We start from the raw sequence: 26,018 nt of genomic DNA on the forward strand, positions 1-26,018 counted from the left end.
GTGTTCAGCCTTTTTCTACTTCCTTAGCTTTGGAATTACAAGTGTGTACATCATGCACAAAGGTACTCAGCTTAAAGTTTCTTTCTTTCTTTTCTTTCTTTCTTTCTTTCTTTCTTTCTTTCTTTCTTTCTTTCAGAGTGTGTGTGTGTGTGTGTCTGTGTCTGTCTTTGGGATTTCATTGAGTGTCATGGTGTGGAGGTCATAGGAGAACTTGAGAGTTGGTTCTTTGCTTCTGTGTGTTCTCAGTGTTGAGCTCAGGTCATTAGAATCGGTGGCAATTGTCTTGACCTGTTGAGCCATATTGCAGGCCCCAACCTTTGTTTGTGTTAGGCGTGTTCTGGGAAACAAACTCAGGTCCTAGTGCTTATTACAAGGCAAGCATTTTATTGACCAAGCCTCTTATCTTTAAGACAGTCTTGCCTATGTATCTCTGGCTGGTCTGGAACTTATTGTGTAGCCCAGGGTTGCCTCAAATTCAAGATTTTCCTACTTCTGCTTCTCAAGTGCTGAGGTTATAGTTGTTGCCACTATGTCCAGCTTGTAGTTTCTATATAACAGGAGTTTATATCTCCTGTGACTAGCGATATAGTTTTATATTCTGTGAGTTTTGTATTCATTCATCAGCTTATAGCTTGCCAGTCTTAAGTGCAGTGGTGTGGGAAGTGCTGTAGGCGCCTATACAGAGGTATTAATGAACATTTATAAATTGTGATTAAATGTTGTGAAGGGAACTAGTTTTAGAAATATATAGGTCTAACATCCTATCTTTGGGTTTATATTTTTTATATTTAACTCGGTGGAATCTCTCTTTGTGTATCTTTACATTGATTTATGAGGATAGGCCTATATGTGCCGTGCATAGTATGCATGTGGTCGTTAGATGACAACTTGTGAAAGTCAATTTTCTTCTACCATGTGGGTCCTGTGGATTGAACTCAGGTCATCAGGCTTGGTGGCAAGTGTCCTCTTTGGCCAAACCAAAGACTATATTTTCATGTTGAATAAAATGGCAGCTCTAACCAGCAAGAAATTGTGCTCCCCCTCCCCCCAGGGATTATGCAAATGGTTTGTTTATTTTTCTCAAAGCTGTTGGGAGCTGCATTTGTTCCTTTGTGACTGAGGGAGATTACTCAGTACAAACAGGAGGACTTGAGTTCAGTCTCCAGAACCCACATAAAAAAAGTTGGTACTTGATGCTTGCTCAGTTTTTTCTACTTGGTGAACACCAGGCCAGTGAGAACCCTGTTCAAAAAAAAAAACATGCTGGATGGCAGTTGCAGAATGACACCCGAGACTGTCTGTGGCCTTCACACTTTTGCTCACAGTGTCTGTGTACTTATATTCAGACACACACACAAACACAGACATACAAAGATTTCATATCTTAATTTTGCAGATGTCCAAATTGGAGGAAGTGCTGAAGAGATGGCTCAGTAGTTAAGAACTCTTGTTCTTGCAAAGGATCTGGCTTCCATTCTAGCTCACAACTGTCTCTTCTGATTTTCCTGGCCACCAGGAGCACACATGGTAGGTGCATAGGCATACAGATGAACAAAACACTCATACATGTAACTTAAAAACTTTTTTGAGTGTATTTCAAAGTTAAGTACAACAAATTCTTTTTTGTTTTTTTGAGGCATGGTTTCTCTATGTAGTCCTGGCTGTCTTAGAATGAGCTTTTTAGACCAGGCCGGTCTTGAACTCTGTGAACTTGCTTCTGTTTTCCAAGTGCTGGAATTAAAGGTGTGTGCCACCACTGCCTGGCAAAATTTTAATGCCATAGCCGTTTGCAAATCTTTTTTCCCCTTTTACAGTAAATTCTCGGTGTATTTTTAATTGTGTGTCTGCATGTGCTGTAGTGTGCTATTGGAGGTCCGAGGACAACCTTGCGTAGCAGTCCTTGCCTTCTACCTTGTGTTCTGTATGAGTCAGGGTTTCTCTTGTTCACTGCTTAGTGTATACTATCTAGGCTGCAAGCTTCTGCTTCCCACCTCCTTGTGGGGCACTCTGGGATTACTGGCACTTTTACTACTGCACCTGACTTTTATGTGATTCTGGAGATGAGATCTGAGCTCAGGTTGTCAGGCTTGTCTGGGAAAGTGCTGTGACATCTGAGCTATCTCCCCAGCTCATGTAATTATATTTTGAAATAAATCTTTATGGTTAGAAGAGCTGATACTTTCATTTTAAATATGTAGGTTGAGACTCTTCAAGCTGTGAGTAACAGCTAGGCTAACTGGTGCTACCATAGCTGCTATCATTGTCCAGTTCCTTCTCACATATACTGGGGGTGGTGGTCAAGGGTTGTGCTGCTTGTTACGTTCCGAGTTGCTGCAGCCCTGAGGCTGGATAATGAACCATTGTTTACAGTGTTCTTTGTGTTGCAGTTGATCTTGCATATAGTGCATGTGTGTTCATCCTACAACAAGCTTTCATATACCACATGTGGGGCTCTTTCTCATATCTCTTCTCTTTTGTCATTAAAAAAATATACTGATCTACTTTGGACTTACAATCAGGCCCAAAAACTTAGCAAATGGACCCTTGTAAAAACTGCTGCTCTGAGCAATTGCCATTTTTCTTTTTAGAGGTTTTTAGCTGTATCACTAATGCTAGTTCTCTTCTTTGAGTGGCTGAACTTGTTACTAGTTAAGAGAGAAAGATATGTATATAAATAGAAATCAATAGAATAATTGTTTTTAATTTCTTTTTAGGTCAACATCTAATTTGAAATATTAAAAGTGGATACAAAACTATTTCCGCAATGCAGACAATTAAGTGTGTTGTTGTCGGTGATGGTGCTGTTGGTAAAACATGTCTCCTGATATCCTATACAACAAACAAATTTCCATCAGAATATGTACCAACTGTAAGTATAAAGGCTTTCTGATAGTAAAAGGGATGTCCATTGAAAAATTTTTGCCTACCTGCACTGAAATATTTTGTCTATCTTTGCCCTTTAAAAACACATTGAATTTACCTTTATTTACTTTGTGGGGTGTGTCTGTATGTATGTACATACTGCCTTGGCGCATGTATGGAAGGCTGAGGACATATAAAGGAGTTCATATGGGCTCTGGGATTGAACTCAGGTTGTCATGTTTGGCAGCAAGTGCCTTCACCATCTTGGTCATTATACTAGCCCAAGTTTTTGGCTTCTCATAGGTAATTACACTTTAAAATTAAACAGCTGAGGGTGAAGAGATGCCTCCACAGTTAAGAGTACTGGCTGCTTTTCCGGAGGACTCAGATTCAATTCCCGGCCACTGCACCTGGCTTGACTAGTGTCTTTTGGAATTAACCAAAAAGAGTCTGGAATCTTAGGTTAATCTTCAGAAACATAAATAGGCTTATCAGGTTAACATGTTGATGTTGGCTTCTGTGATAGCACAGCTGGTGTAGGACTTAGACTAAAGCTACATTAAGAAAAAAGATGAAGTTCCTTTGAGGGGGTGAGAATTTAAAGATGTAATTTGATAGCTGGGTGGTGGTGACACATACCTTTAATCCCAGTATTCAGGAGGCAGAGGCAGGCAGATCTTTGTGAGTGTGAGGCCAGCCTGGTCTATAGAACTAGTTCCAATACAGCCAGGGTCACACAAAGAAATTCTGTCTCAAAAAAACCAAAAAAAAAAAAAAAAAAAAAGGCAATTTGGTAATAAAACTACATTTTTGAGTCGGCCCATTAATCAGAAGATATTTTGAAGTTACAGGGGGCTTTTGTAGATCTTGTCTGAAGCCATTGGGAAATCTGCGTCTGAGTTTTTACTTGTAAATGTGATTTCTAAGACTTTTATGACTATTTGCTGTGAGCTTCTGGGTGTTTTATATGTTTGTATATCATCAGGGAAAGAATAGCAGTGGCATAAGTTTTGAAACGGGCCTGCTTAGGTTAATTATGTGTCTATGGTGTTTATGTCGGCATGGAAACGGATTTGGTATACAGTGCATATTTATGCCCATCTGTGGACTGAGTTACCATTTAGAGGATAGCGATCAGAGTTGAAGAAATTTACACATCACCTTTTCTTCCATGGGGGAGAAAATTCAGACCCAACTTGGCAGATGGGACTTGGTAATAAAGCTTTTCTGATACTTTTTTTCCCTCCTTCTGAGGACTGAGTCTCAATCATGTAGCTTTCCTGGAACTTGCTTTGTAGACCAGATTGGCCTTAAACTCACAGAGGTCTGCTTGCTGCCTCTGTCCAATGTTTCCTGATTCTGAATTAATTCCTTCCTTCCTTCCCTCCCTCCCTCCCTCCCTCCCTCCCTCTTTCTTTTCTTTCTTTCGTCTTTCTTTCCAGGCAAGGTTTTATCATGTTGTTAATGTTGGTTTCAAGTGACTCTTCTGCCTATACTCTGAAGTAGCTAATCTGGATAGATGCACCTGGCACATTTCTGTTTTTTTTTCTTTAATTAATTATTTAATTTTTAATTGTGTGTGGATGATATTCACATGCCTGCAGGTGCCCACAGGCCAGAAGTGTTAGATTCCCCTGGAGCTGCAGTTACAGGTGGTTGTGAGCCTCCTCATGTAGGTATTGGGAGTTGAAATCAGTCTTCTGAAAGAACAGTACAAATTCTTAACCACTGGGTCATCTCTCCAGCTCAGTTTCAGTTCTGAATTAAAAGGAGCTGTCTGTTAATACATACTTTTTTAGAAATCAGATCGAACATTGTGGAAGCAAAGCACTGTCTTAATTTTTTTAGACTTGAAGGGGAGTATTTAAAATTTTTATTATTTATTTTTGAGACAGTCTTATTTATTTTGAGACAGCCCAGAGTAGCCTCAAGCTTTCTAAGTAGGTCAGAGTAACCTTGTCCTCTACCTCCTAAGTGTTGGAATTATGGGTGTTCTACCATATTGTTTGTTTTTTCCTTTCCTTGTATTTTTTTCTCAAATGTTTTATGTATGAGTGCTCTATCTGTGTGTATGCCTTTATGTTAGAAGAAGGCATCAGATCCCATTAGAGATGGTTGTGAGCCACCATGTGGTTGCTAGGAATTGAATCCCAGACCTCTGGAAGAGCAGCCAGTGCTCTTAACCACTAAGCCATTTCTCCAACTCCTTCTTTTTCTTTGTTTTAAGCTGATTTTCATTTAGCCAAGTGTTTTATTCAAAAGCTTCTCAATACCACAAGTTGTCAGAAAGAGTGGATATCACCTTTCTTTTCCTGTCCAACCCTCTTGAAGATGGATGGAAAGGTCTTCTGTAGTCAGAGACCTGGTTTCTGTGATACCACTTATGATTTTGTTTCTCATGTAGTAAGTAGTTCATCCCATGATACAGTCTTCCAATTTTTTTTCTTCCAATTCCCCCCCCCCCCCCAGAATCATTCAGCTCATGCAAGGACATAGTTGATGAACATTGGTAACATAAAAAGATTCTAATTAAGGGAAGATGAATTTCCTTCTTGGGAAGGAAGGAAGTGACTAGGAATTGTACTATCTCACTAACAGTGTATTTCTTTGTTTTAATTTTAGGTTTTCGACAACTATGCAGTTACAGTTATGATTGGTGGAGAGCCATATACTCTTGGACTTTTTGATACTGCAGGTGAAAACTTAATGTCTCACAATATTTTGATCTGTAACTAACAGTTCCTTCTGCATGGTGTCTTTTGGGCACCATGAAATTAGTATATTAGTAATTCACTTATGTTTTGTTATTAGGGGTATAATGATGGTTATAATGATGGTTACTGGCATGGTGGCACACACCTATAATCCCAGGATTTAGGAGGCAGAGGTAGTCAAATCTCAGTTTGAGCCAGTCTAGTCTATGTCGTGAGTTCCAGGACAGCAAGGGCTGTAGAGAGACCCTGTCTCAAAAAACACACACACACACAGAAAGATGGTTGATCCTGGATGGCTAATAGTAAGTAGTGAGTGTGGAATGCCCTGGGTGGATGGTATGGTAGAAGATGCAATATAGTCTGAGACTCATTAGGTGAACTCCAGTGGGTTTGGAGACTGGAGAGAGACTAAGGGAATGAGGTCAGAAACCATGTCTGCCGATCATTTCCTTTTACTCCTTTGTTCAGATCTCACAGTTCGGGACTAGAGGTGTAGCTTAGCTGGTAGCATATTTCTGTACATGCGTGAGGCCCTGGGTTCAATCCCCAGCATTACCACGTAAATTTGTTACGACTAATCACAGTGTTACAGAAGCAGAAGCTTTTTCTGGATAGAAACAGGAGGTTCAGAAGCTCAAGGTCATATATATAGCAAATTCAAGGTGAGGCGGAATATATAAGACTCTGAAATTAGTAATCTTTGTTTCCTAAATATAACTAAACTTCATATTTATTTCTATTGTCTGTCCGTCTGTCCGTCCGTCCGGCCGGCCATCCGTCCATCCATCCATCCATCCATCCATCTATCTATCATTTATTTATTCGGTTTTTCAAGACAGGGTTTCTCTGTGTAGCTCTGGCTGTCCTGGAACTCACTTTGTAGACCATACTGGCCTTGAAATCACAGAGATCCACCTGCATCCACTTACTTCTGCTTCCCAGTGCTGGAATTAAAGGCATGTGCCACAACACCTGGCCAGTTGTAAACATTTTAAATCAGTCCTTCAAAATGTGTTTTATTTTATCTTTTTTTTTTTTTTTTGAGACAGGGTTTCTCTGTGGTTTTGGAGCCTGTCCTGGAACTAGCTCTTGTAGACCAGGCTGGTCTCGAACTCACAGAGATCCGCCTGCCTCTGCCTCCCAAGTGCTGGGATTAAAGGTGTGCACCACCACCGCCCGGCTTTATTTTATCTTTTAAGACAGTATCTTCATGTAGTCCAGGTTAGTCTTGCATATAAAATCTCTTTGTCTCAACCTCCTGACTTCTGATACTATGCATCTGTTCAGATAAAAAGAGTATAACAATAAAATTTGTTTTGGTAAATGTTAGGTTTGGTGAATTTTATTGGCCTTTATCGTAATCAATATATTTACCTTGTATATGTGTCTATTTTTCCATTATCTAAATCTGTCTATATCCAGCCAGCCAGCTAGCCAACCACCCACTTACCTATCTGCCCATCTGTCCATCTATTCATCTATCTATTCATCCACCCAGCTACCCACCCACCTATCCATCCATCCATCCATCCATCCATCTAAATTTTAGTATCATAAAATTTTGCTTGTGCTTTTAAAACTTTTTCTTGACCTTGACAGCCACAGATGGACTTTGAGGTTCCCACTATTTTGCTCTTCTAGGATTTCTTGTGAATCCTGTTTGACTTGTGATAGCCATCCATGCATGTATGCCTTGGTTCTTTGTTTTTATTGTTAAGCACTATCCTACTCTGAATATAGCATAATTGTTTATCTACATTCGAGCTGATGTGTTTGGGTTCCAGTTATAAGCTATTTTAAATATTGGTGCTATGAACTGCTTCTGTTTTGTCTAATGCCAGAAATGTTCATATGAAAATAGGTTTATAAAAACTCTACTTTCATTTCTCTTAGCTGTAAATTGCTGGATAGTGTAAAAATTCTGTTTTTAGTTATTTTAGGGACCTCTTTTTCAAGAGCTGTGTCAGTACGTTCCTGCCAGTAATGCACGAGGGTTATATTTTCTTTAGAGAAATGTAAATCCTCTGCCTTTTTTTTTTTTAATGAATTGGATTTGTTTGTAATTTGATTGAATATTAGGAGTTCTGTAGATATTAGTCTCTTTTAGGTCAGGAATTGCAGACTGTAGTATGAGTTCTAATAGGTCTTAATAATAAAAGTCTGGAGTCAGATATAGGGGAAGGGAAAATGCTGAGAGATCAGAGAGACGAAAGAGCAAAACTACAGCCACCTTACCTACTCAGACTGAGCTCCTGTTTCCTCCCGCCTTATCACTTTTTCTCTCTGCCCAGCCATGTTACTTCCTGTCTGTCTGTACAGACCTTCAGACCTCTATGGTTAGCTAGTGACCAGTTTTGCCCTCTGATCTTCAACAGTGTTTTTTATCCCTCTTTTCATTTTGTGAATCTTTGACCTTCCTGGTTAATTCCTAAGTATTTCATTATTTTTACATATCCATTGATTTTTGCCTAGTTCAGTTCATTTTTCTGAGGCCTTTCCAATTTGAGATATTGGCTTTAACATGTACATGTGGACCAAGTTTGGTAGTTATTATGGATAGCGGCTGTTTCCAGTAAGAACTTTGCAGATATTAGTATTCTATTAGGCGGTTTTACTGTGACTGTAACATAATCAGAAGTAGATTTGATTATTTTTTTTAAATATTTATTTATTTATTATGTATACAATATTCTGTCTGAGTGCATGTCTGCAGGCCAGAAGAGGGCACCAGACCTCTTACAGATGGTTGTGAGCCACCATGTGGTTGCCGGGAATTGAACTCAGGACCTTTGGAAGAGCAGGCAATGCTCTTAACCACTGAGCCATCTCTCCAGCCCTTAATTATTTTTTTTAAAACCATACTGTAGCAGTACTCTATTGTTACTACATTATTATTGAGTTACTAACAAAGATCTAAAAACTAAAAAGCAAATAATATGCCAGTTTTCTTGCTGTATAAGTTATTGACATATGTAAATAGAATTAACTCAGAAAGTATTGTTCAAACAGCATATAATATCAAGCCATACCTTTGAGTAGATAACTTGCTTTGTTGCTAATGGGCAGTATGCTATGAACTGTACTCTTGAAGTGTTGACAGAGCTGTGCCCCCCACTCCCTTTCTTTCTGAAATAAGTGTTTTTCTATGTTATTTTGGCTGGCTTGGATCTTGCTTCGTAGATCAGGCTGGTCTCAAACTTGTGGTTCTTCTGCCTTTGCCTACTGAGTGCTGAGTTTATGGGTATGTTCCACTATTTCCTTTTTTTTTCCTTTTTAAATTTTATTTAAAAAATTTTCCCTTTATTTATGTGAAAACATATGCCATAGCATTTGTGTATGGAGGTCAAGAGGGTCACTTTGGGGGAGTGGAAATCAGGTTGTTAGGCATGGCAGAGCCTAACTCATGGGTACCATCTTTACCTACTGAGTGATCTTGCTAGCTTCACCATTACCTATCTTTGACTTTTTTTTTTTTTTTTGATACCTGATCTCATGTCATTCAGCCTTTCTACCTCTGTCTCCCTAGTACTGAGATTATAGTCTTTGCCAACCATGCCTGATTTTAATGTGCTATGGGGGTTCAACCCAGGTCTTTATGCATGCTAGGTACTCACTACTTTCTAAAGAGCTATAATCTTAGCCCTTGACCTGCGATTTTAATGCCATGCGGCCATCAGATTTTAGTTGCTAATTTCTCCTAACTTTTTCTTTAGGGCAAGAGGATTATGACAGATTACGACCGCTGAGTTACCCACAAACAGACGTTTTTCTAGTATGTTTTTCAGTGGTTTCTCCATCCTCATTTGAAAATGTGAAAGAAAAGGTCAGTCAGACTCTTTCCCTTGAAACCTGTACAGATGTTCTGTTGCCCTGTTAGTTTAAGAGGCTTGTGGATTAACAAGCATTTTAAAACCTTCCTTTTAGTGGGTGCCTGAGATAACTCACCACTGTCCAAAGACTCCTTTCTTGCTTGTTGGGACCCAAATTGATCTCAGAGATGATCCCTCTACTATTGAGAAACTTGCCAAGAACAAACAGAAGCCTATCACTCCAGAGACTGCTGAAAAGCTGGCCCGGGATCTGAAGGCTGTCAAGTATGTGGAATGCTCTGCCCTCACACAGGTAAGGACTCTGGAACCTCTACCTCTATGTAGGTTTTTTTTTTTTTTTTTTAAGTTTTAATTTTTATTTTTTTTTTTTTGTTGTTTGTTTTTTTTAGCATTAGGATAACAAAGGCTCTTTTATTCTTTTTTTCTTAAATTAACAAAAAACATGTCTGTGAATGTATACGTGAATGCAGTTCTGCAGAGTGTGTAAACTGACAACATGACCATTCAAGGCATAACTGAGAGGGAGATTTTTTTGTAGATATGAGGGAGAGTGTAAACAGAGGCATCTGGATGGATCCAGAGCGGAGAGAGAAAACAGTAGGTAGGCTGGACATGGCCAGCAGACTGGACTTGGTCATGAGAAGAGAGAGACAGGTAGAATGAGAGAGGAAGAGAAAGGTGACCAAGAGAGGGCTAGTGAAAATAGCAGAGTTATAAGGGAATGAGAAGCTGAGGGGAGGGAAGCATCTGAGCTGGAGAAGTTTAGGGTAAGGAGTGGGGTGAGAAGAGCCACAGACTCTGAAATGTATAGCAGGTGCTTATGATCCTGAGGGAACCTGGATGTCAGCATGTGCTAAGGAGCACCAGAGGTAGCCATTTGTCCCTGCTGCCTGAGATAAGGAAATGGCTTCTTTGGTATAACGGGATCTGTCAGAATTTGGACCTAATGTTCCCACCTTTTGTTTGTGGTAAATGGCAGTGTAATCTCTTTTGCAACTGCTTCTTAACTGAAATTAGGACTTTATTGTCAGGGCCCAAGAAAGCTAGAATGTTGGTTTAAGGATAGGGGTGGGGAGGATAGGCTGCTTTGGAGTAGTCTAGAATGCTAGTCCAAAGCAGGGGCTCAAGCCTGTTAGAAATTCTGTCAAAGCATCTAGTTTACATTAGCTTTCAGCAAGTTCAGGCCTTGCTGGTTCTGAAGGACCACTTGACTTGAGGCTGGCATGTTTGGAGCACTTTGAATTCTGCAGTTGTTTGGAAATCTGCTGGGATAGATACAGGACAGGAATAGAAGGTAAAGATAAGAAGCGTAGGGGAGAATCTTTATCTTGGATATAGACTTGAAACTTCAGGGCTATGGTCCTAGTAGTTGGGGGCAAGGGGTGGTTTGGTGGAAGGAGTCTGGAGACCAGGGGAAGGAGAGAGCTCATTCTCAGGGATAGGCAGTAGGCAGGGGCACTTACCTGGTGTCTGTTTTACTTCTAATAGGTGGATCGAAGTCTTTACTTCCTGAACTTATATTAATTTTTTTCTTAAAGTTTACAAAAAGATTAAAGGTTTAGCATTACCACTGTTTGTAATCTGCCCTGAAGTCCTCATTGTAGAAAAAGCAGTTAACAAATGTCTGTAAGCCAAAGTTGTTTTCAGTATAGTGAGAAATACTTTTAAGTCTATATTTAGAAAACAACCAAAAGAAAAAAAATGAGCCTGTGACTATAATAGTAGTCAGTGCTTTACCAGATCTCGATCGCTAACTTATCAGAACTCCACTGATTAATGTTAAAATTTCAAATTTTTGAAGTTTTTTTTGTTTGTTTTTTTCCTGAGACAGGGTTTCCCTGTGTAGTTTTGGAGCCTGTCCTGGAACTAGCTCTTGTAGACCAGGCTGGCCTCGAACTCACAGAAGTCCGCCTGCTTCTGCCTCCCGAGTGCTGGGATTAAAGGCGTGCGCCACTACTGCCTGGCTGCGTGTTTTTTTTTTTTTGTTTGTTTGTTTGATTTGGGTTTTTGTTTTGTTTTGTTTTTAGATACTAAAATTTTCCTTTCTTGTTAGTTCTGACAAATGATATCACACAATTCCTAGGGTAATTCACCTGGGATAGACAATTAATAATTGATAACTTTTGAGTCACAGGAGGCTACTGTGTGGGCTACTTTTGCCATAGTCATCAATCATACATTATATATTATCTTCAGTTCTGTGTTTTTTTCCCCAAGATTTATTTATCTATTTTATGTATGTATACAGGTGTTTTGTCTGCATGTACATCTGCATACCAGAGAAAGGCATGTCATCCCATGGGACTACAGTTAAAAGACGGCTGTGAGCTGCCTTATGGGTGCTGGGAATTGGTCTCAGGATCTCTGGAAGAGCAGTCGCAGTCAGTGCTCTTTAACCTCTGAGCCATCTCTCCAGCCCCCAGTCCTGTGTTTTTAAGGGTATTATTTCCCTTTTGGAATTTTCCTCTTGACATTTCTGAATGATGTGACTGGAAGTGCTCTTGGTTGGAGCTGAGTTCAGGGAGCAGTGAGAGTTTAACATGTTTGTGACTTCAGTCTTCTGGGGCTTTATAGCACTGTGTCTTAGTTCCTTCTCCTCTTGCTCTAGCAAAATACCCCAACCAAAGCAGCATACAGGAGAAAGGTTTTTTCTGGCTCACAGTGTAAAGTTCAATCCATCATGGTGGAAACCAAGGTGCTGGATCTTAAGCGCCTGCTCACACTCATTCAGTCAAGAGACAGAACAAATGAACGTGCTAGTTAGTGCTCAACTTGCTTTGTTCTTATCCAGTCCCAACTCTTCTGATCAGGGAATGGTTCTATCCACATTTAAGAAGTTTCTGCCAATGTCAGTTAATGTAATCAAGTTCATTCTCCACAACCATACTCAGAGGCCTTTTCCCAGGTGTGTCTGGATTCTGTTAAGTTTATAGTTACTAGCCATACGTTGTTTTGAGTGTGATTCTAGGAACAAAGGAAAGAATTTCGAAATAATTAGCATTGGACTCACTGATCTACATACCTAATTAAAATAGAGGTCACTAATATGTTAAATCCAATTATATTCATTGTACTTTTTCAGTTATTGTTCATTTTTTCATATGTTAGGTTCTTGATCCAATGTATGCCAGTGATATATGTATAATTATACATAGTTAGATTTTTATGAGAGATTTAGTGTATGTAGGACCAGATACATAATTTAAACTCCCAGTTTTTTGCTTTGTTATGTATGAAAGCTTTTGTACTTAACCAGATTTCTGTAGGATAACTTAAGGCACAATTTCTTAGTTTCACATCCCCAAGCCCAGTTTAGCAGTTGATCGCATTGTAGAAGCAAGTATTTAAAAGTTCACAAGAACTTAACCTTTTCACATAGCACAGACTGAGACAATAACCAAGTAGTGTTCTAGTACTATCCCTTGAGAAATATGGCAGGATAGAGAGGTGAAGGCAGGTATGGGGTATGTGTGTAGTAGGGAGGAAGTGTGTAGAACCTGACCGTATGTATCTGAGACATGCTGTCTGTTCTTTAGATATGGGCTTCTTTGGGGAAATAGAGGCAAGTAGGCCATGTGAACCCAGTTTTAGGTCACTGGTGAAGCTTATTTTAGACAGTTGGATACTTCATGTAAGATTTCCACAGTATGAGCAGATTATCAAGTTTCTTAGAACTGGAAGTATGGTGAGTTACACAGGAGAAACATTTTTCTTTCCAGATTTTGAAGTTAGAAGGAAAAGAGATAAAAGATAGAATATGCAGTTTGTGGTTATGTGTAGAAGTTCAAACCAGGTTCTGTTTGTTGATTCCTCTATAATTAAACGTTTTATTGTAACAAGATAATAGTAAAGCCAAGATTAGCCTTGATTCCTAAGGTAATTCTTTTCCCAAAGTAAATACACAAGAAAGGATTGTTGTTTTAATTATTAAATTTTTTTTTTTTTTTAAGCTGGACAGTGGTGGCACACACCTTTAGTCCCAGCAGTTGGGAAGCAGAGGAGGCAGCAGGTCTTTGTGAATTCGAGGCCAACTTCGTCTATAGAACTAGTTCCAGGACAGCCAGGGCTGTTACACAGAGAAACCTTGTCTTGAAAAACCAAACCAAACAACAACAACAACAAAAATAATATATATATATATATATATATATATATATATATATATATATATATATATATATATATATATATTGGTTTTTTGAGACAGGGTTTCTCTGTATCTTTGGTGCCGGTCCCGGAACTAGCTCTTGTAGACCAGGCTGGCCTCGAACTCACAGAGATCCACCTGCCTCTGCCTCCTGAGTGCTGGGATTAAAGGCATGCGCCAGCACCGCCCGGCCTAAAAAATTTTTTTTTGAGACAATTTTCAGTCTGTAGCACAGCTAAGAGTCTCCTTGCTGAGTGTTGGGATTAAATCACCTCACCTGGCTAGTTCCTTCTTCAGTGGGTTATATACCCTATTTCTAGCAGTCCTCTTCCTCTGTTTATAGTCCTTGCAAAGTATTTCTCTCCTACTCTCTTGTTTCTTCTTATTTGCCTGTGAGTGTTTATACAGATATACGGACAGATCACAGAGGTACTTTAGTGTTCATATAATATTTCTACTGGGGAAAAAGGATGTAAAAGAAGAAAACTTTTAAATCTCAATTTTTGATTGCTCTCATTTATTTTGTATCAAATGGATTGTGTGGGTATGGTTCCTCTGGGGGTTATGTAGGGTATAAGGAGGGCAATGCCTGGGGTAGTCCAGTGGATGACACCACTGGGGCTATCTATGTTCTGGAAGTTTTGAGACATTTTCTACTTAAGATCAAACTGACCTAAATAACATGTGAAACTGCTCTGGGTGGTAAACCTGTGACTTCTCAAGGGTAGGTGAGTTGTCTGGGCTCGAGAGGTCCTCTGCTGCCAATTGTAGTATCCTTGGAGTTTCTGGCAGAGCTGTAAGTGTATTTGTAGTCCAGTCCCTTTAGATGTGAGGATGTTCTGTTTCCATTCCATGCTACATGCGCTGGACCCATGCAGACATCTGAAAGCATCGAATTGCTTGCTGACTCTCATTCTGAGACCCCATTCTTTGTTTCCTTATGACCAGGGTGGTGGTTCCTTGCTCTAATAACATTGCTGAGTACGTGAAGTGCATGCTGTTTCTGGGGTAGATTTTTTTTTATAAACTCCTATAGTTGCTGCTACTGTTGCACAGGGATCCTGAGTGGCTGGGAAACTGACTAGCTAAATCTCGATTAATCCCATCCCATCCAGATATGTCATTGAACCTAGAAACATGTAGTATGCCTGTTAGTTGCTATTTGTGCCCTTCAGTTATTTAGGGGCTGAATTCACAAAAGCCTGGAATTCTAATAGATTTATTTCCAAAATATGTCGTCAGCATTAGTAGTAATGTTGGGGGAATCTTGAATTTTCCAACACATCTATCTTGTGTTTACTTAGCTATTTTCTTTCTTTTTGAGATTTTATACCAAAATGTAATACTAGATTTCAGTATGTGATTATCTAGACGTTAACATACTGCATTTTTCATTAGTTTTTTTTCTTGCTTAGTTTTTTTGAGGTGAAATTTCTGTTCACTTATCTACCCTCTCAGTATTCTCTCACTTACAAATGAGCATTCTAGTGTCTCCTTTCCTTGAGCATGTTGCTTCTGTGAATTCAGCTCTTTTAACCCAGACTGCTATTATATCTGCTAGTCTCTAATCCTCTAACCTGGCTGCTATTCTCTCTCCTCCCCTCTGTCTTGTAGAGAGGTCTGAAGAATGTGTTTGATGAGGCTATCCTAGCTGCCCTCGAGCCTCCGGAAACTCAACCCAAAAGGAAGTGCTGTATATTCTAAACTGTTTTCTCCTCCCCCTCTTTGCTGCTGCTTCCTGTCCCACTACTGTAGAAAGATCATTTAAAACAAAGGAATAAAACCATCCTGTTTGAAAGCCTCTGCGTCTTCTTACTCAACACATTAGCGCAAACTCTGTATTCATTTTTCAAAATCTTAGACTATTTTTTGTGATCAGTTGTCACATTAGACTTGTTTAATTTTCTGCTGCTTGAGTTGCCTGATGCTCAGAGCTTTTGTTTTGAATTATTACTGCAAAAAGGAATGTGGTCTGGCATTAAGAATGATGTCTTGGAGAAAACAAGAGTTTTAACACTTCTAGATGTTAGTTCTAGATGGAGAAAGTATCGCTAAACATCGTTTTACTCAGTAATTACTGATTGTTAATTGTAATTGCATGACAAACTATGAAAAGATTGACTTGCTAGTAGAGTGTATTGGGGAAGGGAGGATTCTCCTATGGTTTTTCTGTGTGCAGTGAAACATTGTGCTGCTCTTGCTTTGGCTGTTTGTGCTGTAGGTGGTGTTTGTCATTCTGGGATGGGGAAGGTATTCATGTATCTGCTACTGCTTTATGAGTTTATTGTTGTTACACATTATCTCCTAATCCTAGCATCCATTTAACAATTAACTTAAGGTTTGCTGATGTTGAAATGTATAGCTACTGCCTTTATATTTTCCTGCTTTTGATTTTATTGTTGTGAGGGAAACATACAATTGTGGTTATCTTTACATTTTGAAATTAAAAATATACAATTGTTTGTATAAATGCCTGGTGAAGCTTTATTCCTATTACATTGACTGGCTCTAACTTCACTTTTCTATCAGGTACCCACCTCTGTCTGCTTCCTTGAATCTCCTTGGCTCTGTCTAATTAATTAGTGGGATAAAGGGAGTTCAGAGTGAATATATTTATAGCTGCCATTCCCTTGCTGCCTACCCACTGCCTTCCATATAACATGGATGCCATTGCCCAAGTGTATTTTCTGTTTACATGCTGCTGCTCCATTTGAATGCAGAGCTGCTTTCCTTGTTCCTACATACACTATTTTAGCATTACATCACAAAACTCATCGAATGGTCATATGACACGTGCTTGTTTGCTTCTTGTGATATACATGTATGTATGTATGTATGTATGTATGTATGTATGTGTGTGTGTGTGCGTGTGTGCGTGTGTGTGTGTGTGTGTGTATGTATTTGCAAAAACTTATCTCAGAGAACTACTCACAAGTATCTGCTCCTGTGCTAGCATTGCTGAATCTCTCCTGTACCCTGATGAGACAGCTGGGTGAGGCAAGACTGTTAGGTCAAGTTGTAGGTTTATTAATGTGTCTTTGTTTGCCCACGTCTTTGGGGCTTGACTGTTGTAAACATGAACTCCCCCTCTGTTATTATACTGAAAATCAGATTGCCCATTTTTTCTTTCTTACCCCTTTTCAGAAAGGCCTAAAGAATGTGTTTGATGAAGCAATATTGGCTGCCCTGGAGCCTCCAGAACCGAAGAAGAGCCGCAGGTGTGTGCTGCTATGAACGCCTCTCCAGAGCCCTTTCTGCACAGCTGGTGTTGTCATCATACTAAAAGCAATGTTTAAATCAAACTAAAGATTAAAAATTAAAATTCGTTTCTGCAATAATGACAGATGCCCTGCACCTACCTACATGCATTTATGTAAGACAAGGCCCATTGGTATGCCCCCTGCCCTTCCAGTAACAGTTAATTTTGAATAATTGTGTATTGTCTGAAAAGTGATGAGTGCTAGTTTTTATTTCCTTGTTTTAAAAAACAACAAAATCCCCACCCACAGTTTTTTTTTTTGTTTGTTTTTTGTTTTTTTTTTTTTTAAAGCAAAGCATGCTTGTGATGACTTTGTAACAGACTAATTCAAATTGTCAAAGCTGCTCCCTGGTTCCATTTTGGAGAGTAATTTGGGGCATCTTGTGTTTCCCTACCCCCAGCCCTTCTCTCCTTTTGGGGTGTGTGGGGGTTGTTTCTTAGTCTTGTTTTTTAAAAATTTGTTAGCCAGTGGACAGCCCTTAGGGAGGAGGACAGATTATTTCCACATTCCACTCCCCAGGCGTAGTTTAGCAAATGTGTCCCCACCTGGTGCTCTTAGGAAGGAGTGTAGAAATGCCTCGTTTAATAACATGCTCCTTCTTGAAAGTTGCCTTTTCTCTCTGCCCTTGAGTGGATCTAGTCTTTGATGAAACTCATGAAGGTGGATGGAAGCTGTCTTACCCCTCTTTCTAGGATGCACTCTGTATGTGACTGTGACTTTCAAGGGTATTTGTTTTCCATTTGCTGATTTGGGGAGGGGGGGGTAATTTCTAACTCTTTCATTGATAAATGAAAAAAAAGTATTGCACCTTTTGAAATACACCAAATGGATTGAGTTCCTAATTAAAAAAAGTTCTTTTGCCCCTGTCATTTTCTTATATGCTTAGTATTTTATAACTCACTGTAGTTTTCCTAGATTCAGCTGAAGACCTGGTACATAGGCTTCCTTAAGGGATGGTGCTAGAAGACAGTGGTTACTGATGCTTGCCATCTCCTTTCAGGTGATGCTGAGGTTACAGGCCATTTAAGAAGCTTCATTAAGAAGCTGTGAGCATGTGGGGAGGGGAGCATACTTAACCAACATGGGGACCAGTCAGGGCTATCCCCTTTTTTTCTTCCATGCCTATGAGGAACTTTTGAACCACGGACTGAAGCTCTCTCATTGAAGAAAAATGTCAAGAGTCTCACGACTCGTCATAAGTGTTAATAGATTTTATCAGATTATTTTGTTTGCAGGTTCCAATCTTTAAAAATGTTTAGGTAATCTTCTCCTTCCCCAGCCCTAATCTTGTGGATTCGTCATTGCTGAACCAATGCTTCCTTGTGTCTCAGTTCTTTGTAGATGAATTCTTTTCAGATGTATTAAACAAACAAAACCCTTCACAAGCCAGCCTGAAGGTCGTTGTTTTCCCTTCGCCTCTTTACTTTTCAGGTATTTAGAACTGAGGACGTGACTGCTACGTGACATCAGCATCTAACAAATTTTGGGATAAAATTTTAAAACTTTATTTTTGTTTTCTGGCAGTAAGCTTGTGTCGTTTCCCTCCATATGTTCAGGTTTATGCCTTTCCTCCTAAATTTGAAAGCTAGCTCAGAAATTTCTTACCTTGTATGCTAAGTAGTAGGTCAGAGAAGTTGTTAGTGCAGATGTATTTATGAAGATCTTGTCTCCTGTTATTGGAAGGCAGCATTAGCATACTCCTATAGTGCAGTGAGAAAGTAGACCCCTTGTCCCAGCCTGCCTGCATTGGTGACTTTCAAATCTGAATACTTAAAAAAAGTACAGTTTGCATAACGAAATCTACAAATAGTTCCCAGGCATTTCTAAAAAGCACCCAAGTTTGAGATCCAAGATACTAGTCATTACTCTCACATTACAAAATTTTGTTTTGTTAATATGATTCATTTTCTTTGGTCAGCAAGAATGATATATTTACTTAATTGCATTATACCAATTTGTTTGCGAAGCTTAGAACTTAGTTCAGTTCAGTGTAAGCTCACTTTTCCATAGGGATTTAAGTTTGGCATGATTGTATTGTGTTAGAACTAAGCAGGGCTGGGTAGGAAGGAATTTGAAAGAGGCACAGTGAAGCTCTACTGGTTTTTATTTTTAATTACAGTTTTAGTATTTTGTGAGTGTTTGTATGAGCATGCCATGGCACATGTGCTTGTTTCTCCTTCAGCAGGTGGAACCTATGACCAACCTCAGGTTGTCGGGTTTGGCACCAAGTACCTTAGCCAGCTGAGCCATGAGCTGCTATCTTGTTGGCTCCTTGCTTTACATGTTTTAACCAGTGCATCTTGCCTTTTGACCATTCTAGGGAGAGGCAACTGGATCTTGCCATGATATTTTGGAGAGCAGAGATGTGTGTCCCAACATCTTAGTGGCTCTATGCCTGTCTTAGAACAGTGCTTAGCCCAACATTTGGCTGAGAATAGTTATTGAATTTAAGCACATGATTTTAAGAGTGAATACATAAAAGCAGGCCATGTGATCTTCTCGGCAATTTTTTTTCCTGGATTTCTTTTTTGAAACAGGGTATTGCTATATGGACCCAGCTGTCCTGGAACTTACTATATAGACCAGGCTGTCATTGACCTCAGAGATAGATAGAGATCCATCTGTCTCTGACTTCTGGGTGCTGAGATTAAAGGTGTACACCATCACTCCTGGCAGTGATGGTGGATTTATACACAAGAAGAAGGGTGACTGGTAATTGAAGTTAAGTTTAAGTATTTTTTATTTTGGCTTCTTCGTAGTAGAAGACCTACATGGGTAGCAAATGGATGGAGGTAATGTGGTTTTTTTACTTAAATACTGTTTTCTTTGACTCAAGAAGTTTGCTTATAGTCTTGACTTGTTAGGTTAGTGATACTGCTCTGTTGTGTGTGTGGGTTAGACTCAGGTGTTTTCAACCCTAAAGGCAATTTAAATTTGTGTGTGTGTGTGTTTGTCTGTGTCTGTGTCTCTGTAGGACTATACATGCAGGAGTGCAGATACCTCTTTAGGCCAGAAGAGGGCATTAGATTCCCTGGAGCTAGGGTTACAGGTGGTTATGAGCTACCTAACATGGGCTTAGGGAATTGAACTCTGCTCTTCTGTAAGAACAGTACTCTGTTTTAACCACTGAGTCACCTTTCCAGCCAATGTTCAATTTTTTGACAGTATAGCTTGATCATCTATAAATATGTTGGCCAAATTCATAGATACCCTGGGATACATATTAGCAAACTTAGCTTGTAGCAGAGTTTACAATATTAACACATCACTGGTGTTCTAGAGAGCAAGTTATTGGGGCTGGGGATGTAGGTCGATTGGTAGAGTGCTTACTCTGTATGCATGAAACCCTGTTTTCTATCTCCAGCATGGGAGGTAGAGGTCAGAAGATGAGGTGTTCAAGGTCATCTTCACCTACCTATAGCGAGTTCCAGGTTAGCCTGGGTTACTTGGGACATCTCAGAAACAAATATTCTGTATACGGTGGCTCTACTTAAGGATTTAAAATCAAGAATGATAGCACATGCCTGTAATCTAAGCACCTGGGAGGTAGAGGCAGGAGGATCAGAAGTTCAGGATCATCCTTGGTTATATATGAAGTTGAAGGCAACAGTTCGGGCAACATGAGGCCATGAGGTCTCACTCCTGCCCCGACTACACCTTAAACCTCCCATACTCAAATAAATAAAAAACAATTTGAAATTTGATCCTTGCTCGTCCTGGCTTTCAAATGGAAGTCTGTTACATAAATTGGAAAGGTACCATCTTACTTGGAAAGGGCAACTGTTATCTTTCAGGAATGAAAAACTATCCCTGAGTCGAAGGAAAAGGGCTTCCAATCACAATCTCTGTTAGGGTTTCTTGCTTTCTGTAAATCATTCCCTGTGTCCACCAACCTCAGAGCATAGTGACAGAATTACACAGAGAAACTGAAGACCTCACCAAGTGCGTTCTTTTCTTGCCACTGCCATTTAAGGTGTTGCTGTGAGTTTCTTACAAGTGCCCTCACCTCTCTCTAAAGCCTCAATTTAGTAACCATGCTATGATAGTGTGCTGTAAACCACAAGAACAATAGTTGGCTGTAGTATTTCCTTTCTTGAGTTGGATCATTTGCACACACCTCCAGTTTCAGGTTGTACTCAGTTGGGCTCTGTATTTCTCATTACAGAACCTAGCTCTAGAGAGCAGTGACTACCTATGAGTGACTTCTCATGGGCTGCTTGTGGGAGTGGAGGGGACCACATTTAAGTACATTGAAATGTTCTCATTCTGTTGCTTGGAGGATGGCAATGAGCCAAGCCAGCTCAAAAAGTGTTATTCATTCTCAGCCGTCATTGGTAAATTTAATAACGAGTATATTTAAAAGCACTTCATGAAAACTTGGTGTAATGGTGCATACCTTTAATCCTACCACCCAGGAGACATTTCTCTATATGAGTGCAGCCTGGTCTACACAGAGTTTCAGGACAGCCAGGGCTATATAGACTCTGTCTTTTAAAAAAAATGAAAAACACTTAATACACTGGAGAATATAACAGAGAATCAAGTAGCTAACACCTGCCATCCAGTTGGAAGTTTCTTTCCCTTATGGTTTTGACAGCTGCCCCTTCTTGAATAACTGTGTGGTCACATCCTACTTTGAACTGCTCCCAAGACAGTCAAAGGCTTGCCTGTGTGCATACCATGACACATTCATTTCCCAGTATTAGTGAGGATGTGTCTCGTGGGGCAGTGGGGATACTAGAGAAGAGTGTCAAGTGGTGCCCACATAAGCAGGCAGGGTAAAGATCTCAGTTCCCCAGTAGATTGCTTTGTTCACTCTCTACTGTACATGTGCTTCAGTACCCATAGTACTCTGGAGGCCATGATTATTATGTGGCACACTATCAACCTGCCATAAGACTTTGAAAGACAAAAAACAAATTTTTTCCAGGTGGTGGTGGTACATGCCTTTAATCCTAGCACTTGGGAGGAGGAGGCTGGCGGATCTCTTGAGTTTGAGGCCAGCCTGATATAGGGTTCCAGGACAGACTCCAAAGCTACAGAAAAACCCTGTCTCTACCCCCCCCCCCCCCCAAAAAAGAACATTGGGTAACTAGCAACATTTTTTTCTTTCTTTTTTTGAGACAAGGTTTTCATTATATAGTTCTGGCTGGCCTGAAACTTGCTTTGTAGGCCAGGCTGGCTTTAACTCAAGAAATCTGCCTTCTTCTGCTTCCCAAGTACTGAGATTAAAGATATGCACAACCACATTCAACTTTTCATTATATTCTTATGTGATTGTGTGTTTTACCTACATGTGTTTTTCTGCACCACCTGCATGTGCCTGGGGAGGCCAGAAGAGGGCGTCAGATCCCCTGGGACTGGAGAAAGTGGTGATTGTGCACTACCATGTGGGTGATGGGAAATGAACCTGGGTTTCCTGGAGGTGTAGCTAGTGCTGAGCAATGCTCTGCCTTGCTGAAGTGGTTTGTTACTTTATGTCAAATTTAGGTAGGAGAATTTAAAACAAACTAAGACAGCTGGGTGGGCGAACAAACAGTTTTGTGGTTCTTTCATAGTCCTTGTATTTTGTAATCACAAAATTGAGAATTGTTCATATAATCCCTTAATTCTGTGTGTGGTGAAGAAAATGAGGCAATTTAGACATCTTTTCCCTACACAGCTATATGAAAGCTGGGCCCACATCCTTGGCTTTCACTTAAAAGTGTTTACCTATAATTTATTAGCCCCAGGTTTGAGTGATAGGGCCCCATCCTAGCACTGAGCACTGCTTTCCATCTCTGCTTTTTTTCTAGACTCTTTTTCTACTATCTTGGTGCCTTTGGGTAATGTGGTCATTAGAGCTAGCTATTGACAGAATTGTTAAACTTTGTGACAGTGGATACTATTAAAAGTTTATATATTAGCGTCTTGGGTTGCAGGAAGAATGAACTATATGTCTAAAGGGGAGGCTTAAAATTATTGTGAAGATTAGTGAGGCCAGGCCATAAAAAAAGCTCTGTAGTAAGTGTGGTGTCATGTTGTCCTCATTGTAATCTTTTTTAGAAGTAAAAGGGACAGGTTTTGAAGGTAAAGGTGAGTGTAGTACTCTGTTACCTATTAAAAAACACATCAGAAGCAGCCCTGGCTGCTCTGTCACATCCTGTCTAGCAGCATTCTCTGAACTCCGGGCCTTGACCACTGTCTGCTCTCTGTAGGAATCATTGACCCACAGGCAGACAAGCATCCCTTGTAATGAAGCTATTGTGTTGATCCTGTTGAGCTGCCGTCTGGCTTTTGAGTTCCTGGCCTGGCTCTTTGCTTATTCTGCTACGTTTACTGAAGTATGACATCAGGTACCAGGAGCTTCAACATGCTAATCTTAGCCACTCACCCCCTGTATACCAAGTAAAGGTGTGAATAGTACCAATAGCCAAGTTAGGAGATTTAGCTAGCAAGGCCATTTGGTGAGTACTGAAAAAGGGATATATTGACTCCAAGTCCATCTTTGGGGGTAATGACTTAAACTTTATAAAAGAGAGGAAGAATTGGGCAGGGTCTAGAGGCATGTATAATTAAACCATAATCAAGGTGTGGTCTGTTTGGTCAGTGAATCAGCTCAGGTACTGCAGGGTGGTTTGGTGAAATTACTGCTTGAGGCTCTATTCTGGTTCCCAGGAGATTACAGCTACTGCTGAGGGTGATCTCATCTGGTGTGATCTGTTTGGGGGCTTTGATGGTCTGAATCCAAGGTAACTGCAGGTTTAAGACAGCAGCACTGAAGGCTTCCAGGTACTTTTAATGGGGATCTGGAACCTGGACACTAAAAGCTGACAGTGAGGTGTATCAATTACTCTTATCTTTGTGTCTTTAGCCTCAAAGGAAAGTGAGATAGGTATGCTGGCAGGTCAGTGATTTAATATGTCTATAGCAGAGTATCACTTTGACCTAGAAACCCGAACAGCCGAAGGCAAGCAGACTTCTGTCCTGTTTTAGTTAAGTGTGAATTAAGTGCTCTAAGCAAAAGCACTTTCTAGTACCTGACAGTGTGTTGTATGAGTTTTCATGAAAGTTGGTGTGTTTTCTCAGGAATATTTCAGTTCACTCCCAGAGGGAACACAGTAGCTGATTCCAGCTCGTGTGAATTAGTGTTGGAAGTGAATGTGAACTAAAGCTGTTCTCATAGGCTGAGTTGGGCTTCTAGGAAATGTATAGAAACAGTGTGGTTCTTTGCTTAAAGATATCCTCACCTCTGTTATCTGCCTCACTTCACCTTTGCACAGTGTCAAGCCAGTGTTACTGCTGCTCCCTGTTCCATCAGTTGTTGGGAAAGTGTAGGTAGATTGACTTTTTTCTGATTATTTATTTAGGGTTTTTCTTTCTTTCTTTTCTTTTTTTTTTTGTTTTTTTTTTGTTTTTTCGAGACATCGTTTCTCTGTAGCCCTGGCTGTCCTGGAACTCTGCTCAGTAGACCAGGCTGGTCTTTAATTCAGAGATCCTCCTGCCTCTGCCTCCTGAGTACTGGGATTAAAGGTGTGTGCCACCACAGCTAGGGTTGATTTTTAGCTGTAAAGGATTGAGCAGGTAGTGCCTGCTTTTGTGGATTATTTTGACAATCAATCAGTATTGATTATGGCAGAGTCTTGGCTGTTCTGTCTTGACTTGTGGTGAGCTGTAACTTAGGTATCTGGCCAGTCTTGGAGGCAGAACTGGAGGATATTACTGAGCTAGTCTGATCGTGAGCTTTGGAGAAGCTTTAGGAAGGCAGGAAGGCCTGTGTTAACACCACCCTGTCTAGTTCTTTACATAATTATTCGAAGAGAAACTTTTGGCTCTGACCCCAGGGTGAGTCCCCTCCCTCCCTCCCTCCCTCCCTCCCTCCCTCCCTCCCTCCCTCAAATCAGTGACAGGAAGTAATAGAGCTGACTTTAGTACCTTGCTGGACTGGAAAGACTAGTTCAAGAGGTCAAGAGTTAGTATAGCTGGGTGGTGGTGATGCACACCTTTAATCCCAGCTCTGGGGAGGCAGAGGCAGGCGGATCTCTGTAAGTTCGAGACCAGCCTGGTCTACAATGTCAGTTCCAGAACATCTAGGGTTGTTACACAGAGAAAGCCTGTCTCGAAGAACAAAAAAGTTAGTCTAGAAATTTCACAGGCAATCAAAATGTAAAATCCACGGAATTTCTAACTTAGGGAAACTGCAGAGCCTTGACTGTGCTGTGCAGTCTCAGGACAGTGTATGAATACCCCCCATACTTCAGTAGGTTGGAAATAATGGTTGAATCTGCACCTGAGTGTGAGGACTGAATGAGATCCTAGCCCTTGCTGTGCAGTGTTAGCAGTTTGTAGATTTGCATTGCAAGGAGAACATGGTGTATGAAGTTCTGACTGGTGCCACTGTGGTGTGTGTTAGAGATTTCATATTTTCTCTAGCCAGCTATAGAGTCACTTGCTTGTTCTCCTTTGAGACAGAAGCTCAGGAACTCCAGGTAGGCTCTCTTGTATCCTATGCTGACCTTGAGCTTTCTATATAGCTGAGAAAGACCTTACTTGCCTGCATGCTGTGATTACAGACATAGACTGCCACATTGTTTACAGTGCTGGAGGTCAAACATGGGGGCTTGAACATGGTAGGCAAGCACTCTGCCAACTGAGCTACATTCTCAGTCTCAGATTCAGTATTTTTTTTTTTTTGAGAAGAATGTTAGCAGTGCAAGGAAGTTCTACTTCCTTTAGGAAGAGCCTGATGAGAGGTGATATTTCTCCCCAGCTCTTTAATTTCATAGAAGTACGTCATGTGCACAGTATTTAGTTCCTGAGAGCTAACGAGATCTTGCTCTCTGAAATGACTTCTGTCCTTTTTGATGTCCCTGGATAATCAATGTCTGAAGATAAGACAGGCTGTGTGGCTTTCTGTGTCAGAATGGTAAGGATTGTCCTCAGGCTGGCTATCACAAGGATCCTACTAGAAGGAATAAGAAATGCTTAAAGCCGCACATATCCCAAATGGCTTATGTGTAGAAACAATTTTCATTTTAAAAAATTGCTGAGAGGTTTTCTTTGAGATAGAAACCGGGATGAAAGCTGTCATAGAGAGGATGAAAGTAAGTGGGGAGTCACTGACCCCTGCAGAAGACATCATAGTTGTGGATATACAGGAAGCGGGGTAAGATAAACCAGGAAAGGCTTCTGCAAAAAACCAAAGTGTCAGGGCTGGAGATATAGC

At 40.3% G+C, this 26,018-nt stretch overlaps 1 protein-coding gene across 3 annotated transcripts in view; it reads left to right on the forward strand.

The window, feature by feature from the left end:
- Cdc42 (cell division cycle 42) overlaps nt 1-18,195 on the forward strand; it is a 38,255-nt gene extending 20,060 nt beyond the window's left edge. The window contains exons 1-6 of one of the 3 annotated variants that reach the window (XM_041651545.1): nt 1,397-1,527; nt 2,715-2,869; nt 5,485-5,557; nt 9,290-9,399; nt 9,501-9,698; nt 16,698-18,195. In XM_041651545.1, coding sequence (XP_041507479.1) covers nt 2,765-2,869; nt 5,485-5,557; nt 9,290-9,399; nt 9,501-9,698; nt 16,698-16,787 — 576 coding nt within the window. In that variant the 5' untranslated portion in view covers nt 1,397-1,527; nt 2,715-2,764 and the 3' untranslated portion in view covers nt 16,788-18,195. Of the gene's footprint in view, nt 1-1,396; nt 1,528-2,714; nt 2,870-5,484; nt 5,558-9,289; nt 9,400-9,500; nt 9,699-15,167; nt 16,026-16,697 lie in introns of those variants that run through there. The other 2 variants (XM_041651546.1, XM_041651547.1) reach the window with 2 other exon arrangements.
- Nucleotides 18,196-26,018: the final 7,823 nt, after the last annotated feature.

Source organism: Microtus oregoni, unplaced genomic scaffold (assembly GCF_018167655.1).
Source record: "Microtus oregoni isolate MIOR12 unplaced genomic scaffold, Mior012 000005F_ref0000423, whole genome shotgun sequence".
NCBI classification, from domain to species: domain Eukaryota; kingdom Metazoa; phylum Chordata; class Mammalia; order Rodentia; family Cricetidae; genus Microtus; species Microtus oregoni.